Source organism: Orycteropus afer, unplaced genomic scaffold (genome assembly GCF_000298275.1).
Source record: "Orycteropus afer afer isolate SDZICR_OR568_19922 unplaced genomic scaffold, OryAfe1.0 scaffold00096, whole genome shotgun sequence".
Lineage (NCBI taxonomy): Eukaryota > Metazoa > Chordata > Mammalia > Tubulidentata > Orycteropodidae > Orycteropus > Orycteropus afer.
In genome coordinates this window covers 509,125-514,496 of record NW_006921683.1, presented here as the reverse complement: position 1 = coordinate 514,496, position 5,372 = coordinate 509,125, and the positions used below count along the sequence as shown (strand labels likewise).

The 5,372-nt window shown below is 39.5% G+C and overlaps 1 protein-coding gene across 1 annotated transcript in view; it reads right to left on the bottom strand.

Annotated features, from left to right (window-relative positions):
- RYR2 (ryanodine receptor 2) overlaps positions 1 to 5,372 on the bottom strand; it is a 1,099,979-nt gene that overhangs the window by 1,003,580 nt on the left and 91,027 nt on the right. Inside the window, exon 4 of the mRNA XM_007942720.1 lies at positions 315 to 342. Within this exon, the coding sequence (XP_007940911.1) occupies positions 315 to 342 (28 nt within the window). The remainder of the gene's footprint in view (positions 1 to 314; positions 343 to 5,372) is intronic.

Below are 5,372 nucleotides of genomic sequence, written 5' to 3'. Positions count from 1 at the left end.
TGTATGTATTTGTGTGTGTAAATGACAACTGTATACTAAAGTTATCAGATACATTCCAGTAGAAAAGTGGGCAAAGTATATGGACAAGTAACTCATATACAGAGAGACAGTAAGTATGTGAGAAATGACCAGCATTACCACTAATAAAAGAAATACAAATTTTTAAAAAAGAGATCTTTTAAGTTTCAGATTATTAGGCTCTTTCTTTTTTTTTTTTTTTTTAATTGTGATTTGGGTGAAAATTTACAGAGCAAATTCACTTTCCACACAGCAGTTCACATACACTTTTTCTCATAATATTGACCACAATTTACCACAAAGCAACAGCTCCCCTCCCACGTCCTCCTGATAATTACCTCTTCCCTGTGTCCATCCCTCCATGCCTTCCTGCCCCCTGAGCTGTCTCCCGGCACATAAGCAGCCCTTCTTTCTCCCATGATTGTTATCTCCAAGCAATGTATCTACATCAGGTAAATGTTCAACTCATATATGCCTGTCTTTTGCTTGGCTGGAAGCCACAGGTATGGGTTCAATTCCAGACCTGACAGGCAGCTAGAGGCCATAGTCTCAGTGGTTCCATCAGGCTCTATCAGACCAGCAAACCTGGTCCCCACCTTTTTTTTTTTTCTCCAAATGATTTTGAGTTTCGTCCACATTGTTCTCCCTCTCTATCTAGGATCTCCTACATAGATCCCCTTCCAAGTGGTTGACATTGGTAACCAGGCACCATCTAGTTCTTCTGGTCTCATAGTTGTATAGACTGCAGGTTGGATGGTGTACCAGTCGCTAGGACTGATTGTATCCATGAATTTTTGAATTTTCTTCATTCTTCTTTGCTCTGGACAAGTAGAGACCCATCGTTGCATCTAGGTGGCAGCTTGCAAGCTTTTAAGATCCCAGTCGCTATTCACCAAAGTAGGAGGTGGAACAATGTTTTGTGTAGTATGTTATGCCAGTTGAGCTTGATGTCCTCTGCAACTATGGTTCCGAGCCCACAGGTTCAACTACTCGGTCCCTCTGGGTAGCTGGCTGTGACCAAGCAGTGACTACCACTTTTATTAGGCTCTTTCTTATTTTAAATTACAATGTGAAGTGTGAAAATGGATGCCCAGAAACACAGATCATAGTATTGGAAACTATTATGATAAACATCAAAAGTCCTAAAAAAATACATGCATTTAACTGAGAAATTCCATTTCTAGACATTTACTCTAAGGAAATAATTTAGCAGTATCCAGAGATATTTGTACACAAATGCTCACTGCAGTGTTGTTTGTAACAGCTGAAAAATATTGGAAAAAAAAAAAAAACATAAATGATAGATTATTTAGTGTCTCTGTAGTAGACTATGTACCCTTGAGGCCAGGAAGTGCATCTTCATCTTTGGATACCAGCACCCAGCTAGCACAGTACTTGCATCCAGGTAGTGATAGAGCTGATGAGTGAGCAAGTGTATCTGTAATCAAGTGACTGTCACAAAGAATATAAATATGTACATATATATATATATATGTGTGTGTGTGTGTGTGTGTATATATATATATATATAAAGGAAATTTTATTAAGGATAACTTGCTCTTGAAGGAACTGAAAAAACAAATAATTCAAATAACCAGTAGCATCACTGTAATATACACATATATATTAAAGAAAATGTAAAAAATTTAAAAGAAGCAAATTACTAAAGTTATATTTGAGTGCTCACAATATATGACAAATACTCTTTCACAAAGAAAATCTCAATATGAGTTCCAGACACATTTTTAAAACCAAAGAAAAATGCCTAAGTTATTGTTAGTATTTGTGATAGTTGAAGCTGTGTGTCAACTTGGTTGCACCACAATTCTGTGTGGTTTAAGCAATTGTATGTGGGTTATTCCCATGATGGGATCAGATGTATATGTTTTGAGCAGCCAATCCAATGAAAGGGAGTTTCCCTAGAGGTGTAGCCTGCTTCCGATATATTTATGGAAATCCTGGGAAAAGAGACATTCTTCTATGGATCAGGATCCTGTTGTGCTGCCTACAACTGTCAGGGAGTGAACAATCCATCATTTGGCCTGGAGATCTTGGATTGGTCATTCGTTGGAGTCAGCAGCCAATATGTTTGATTCAAGGACTTGGGACTCCTATAAGTGTGTGAGCATTTTCCTAAGATAAATTTCTCTTTCTCTATATGTATATATAAATTTTACTGGTTTTGCTTCTCTAGAAAACCCAGCCTAATACATTTGGTACCAGCAGTAGGGTGATTCTAGAGACACAAAATAATAAGGATGGGCTTCCTAAAGTAGTTTTCACCAATTCTGTTTTGGTTCTCCAATTTGATTCATTGTAAAGGCACTGGTGACCCTGCCGAACTTAGTAAAGAGGGGCCTGCTAATCTGGGGCATGAGGTGGCAACATTAACATGCAAAATAGCACCACCAATAGATCAAGTACTTGTGAGAAGTAAGACTCTGGGTGATCGCATATTTGATATTTTTCTGCAATTCTGTCAGCATGAAGATTATAAGGAAACTTAGACTAGACAAAGTGGTGAAAGAGCAGATGAGTTCAGGCCTGCTGAGTCACAGCTTAAGCACTACATAAAAGACTTCAATGTTTCCAATTGTGCTCTAAAAGAAACCCTTATTTCTTCTATTAACAGGGCTGTTATTGCCAAAAACCAAACCCAGAGTCTTATTGTAAGAATGGCAGAATTATTCCAATTAAATTGCCAACCGAGAATGGTGTCTGAAGTTAAAGTGAAGGCATTGATTGGGAAAAAAATAGGATCCAAACCTGTAATGGGCACATATGGGCAGACAGTCAGTAAGATCAGTATATGGAGCCTGTAACTTCTGCTGAAACCTTCCCATCTGAAAGGATTACTGTAAAACCATTATTCCCTTCACCTCAGTTTGACAGAATTAACCCAAATGTTCCTACTGGGTCATTGGCTGAGGCAGAGGCTGTGGAACATTGCTGAGTGTTCTCAGGAACTACCCCAAACACCCATTGTTGCTTCTAGACCTATAACTAAAGTTAAGTCCAAGTGAGCCTCAAGAGGTGAAATATAAAGTGTGACTGAGGAGGTAGTACGCTATACCCAAAAAGACCTACTTGATTTTGCTAACATGTACAGACAGAAACCTGGAGAATATGTATGGGAATGGCTACTGAGGGTGTGGAATAATGGTGCAAGGAATGTAACATTGGATCAGTCTGAGTTTATTGATTTAGGCCCGCTAACTACGGATTCTTCATTCAATGTTTCAGCTTGAGAGGTTAGGAAAGGATCTAATAGTTTATTTGGTTGGCTTACTGAAGCATGGATTATGCGGTGGCCTACCTTAAGTCAAGTTGAAATACCAGACCTTGGTATAATGCAGAAGAAGGTATCCAAAGGCTTAGGGAAATTGGACTGTTAGAATGGATTTATCAGATTAGACCCCTAGAGCCAGAAATGGCGAGTCCAGAAGGCACACACCTTTCACCAGTACAGTGGGGAATAAATTTGTGAAGGGAGCCCCAGCATCCTTGAAGATTGCTGTGATTGCTATTTTATGTAAGCTGGATTTGACAGCGAGAACTGCCCTAATTGAACTAAGACACTTTACTACAATAGGGATGATTGGACCCCATGTAGTAGTAGGGGTCAAGTGGCAGCAGTTAATCGACAAAGGTAAGGTGGGCGTGGTTACCATAACGGACAGCAGAGTCAGAACAGTAATCAGAATATTCAGACTCATGTGGAATATGGTATTGGTTACTTAGTTATGGTGTTCCTAGTAGTGAAATAGATGGTAAACCTACTAAATATTTACTTGATCTGTATAAACAGAATTTTAGGTCATGTGAACAGCAGCCTAGATTGAATTGCCAGAAAACAGAGTCATGGCCTCTCAATCAATTCCCAGATTTAAGTCAGTTTACAGACCCACAAACTCTTGAATGTGAAGGGGAGGCCAGGTCTTCTTGAGGAAGGACCCCACTACATTGCCAAAAATTTATAATGTCAATCTTTCTCCCAGCCTTCCCAAAAGGAATCTGAGTACTTTTATGAGAGTGACTGTTCACTAGGAATTAGGAAATAAATCAGACTTTTTGGGGATTACTGGACACTGGCTCTGAACTGACAGTACCAGGAGACCTAGAGCATCATTGCAGCCCACTGGTCAGAGTGTGGGCATATGGAGGTCAATTGTTGATGGAGTCTTAGCTAAGGTGTGTCTCACAGTGGGTCCAGTGGGTCCCCGCACCCATCCTGTAGTAATTTCCCCAGTGCCAGAATGCATAATTGGAATAGATATACTCAGCAATTGGCAAAATTCCGACATTGGGTCCCTGATATGTGGAGTAAGGGCTATTATGGCAGGAAAAGCCAAGTGGAAATCATTAGAACTGCTTGTACCTACAAAAATAGTAAACCAAAAGCAATACCACATCCCTGGAGGGGTTGCAAAGATTACTGCCACCATCAAGGACTTGAAGGATGCAGGGGTGGTGATTCCCACCATATCTGCATTTAATTCACCTCTTTGGCCTGTGCAAAAAACAGATGGATCTTAGAGAATGACAGTAGATTATCATAAACTTAATCAGGTGGTAACCCCAATTGCAGCTGCTGTTCCTGATGTAGTTTCATTGCTTGAGCAAATTAGTACATCTCCCACTACTTCGTATGCAGCTATTGATCTGGCCAATGCCTTTTTCTCAATATCAATTTCAAAGGACCATCAGAAGCATTTTGTCTTCAGCTGGTAAGACCAACAATGTATTTCACAGTGTTTCCTAAGGGGTATATTAACTCCCCAGCACTATGTCATAATTTAGTCCACAGGGATCTTGATCATCTTTCCTTTCCACAAGACATCATATTGGTCCATTATATTGATGACATTATGCTGACTGAACTTAGTTAAGGAAGAAGTATTGATGCCTCTATACTTATTGGTGAGACATCTACATGCTAGATCATGGCAAATTAACCTGACAAAAATTGAGGCATCTTCCACCTCAGTGAAATTTCTAGGGGTCCAATTGTGTGCCATATGTTGAGATATTCCTACTAAAGTGAAACATAAGGTATTGTATCTGGCTTCCCAAAAAACTAAAAAGGACACACAACATCTGATGGGCCTCTTTGGATTTTTGAAGGTAACATATCCCTGATTTGGGTGTTTTGCTGCAGCCTATTTATCAAGTGACTTGGAAAGTTGCTACTTTTGAGTGGGGCCCAGAACAACAGAAGGCTCTGCAAAAGGTTCAGGCTTTTTGCAATCTTCCTATTTTTTTTTCTTCATTTATTATTCTCCTTCCCTACTGTTTTTTTTTTTTTTTTCTCTTCTTCTTCTTAGTGCCCTATCCCCAGATATTGCAGGTTTGCT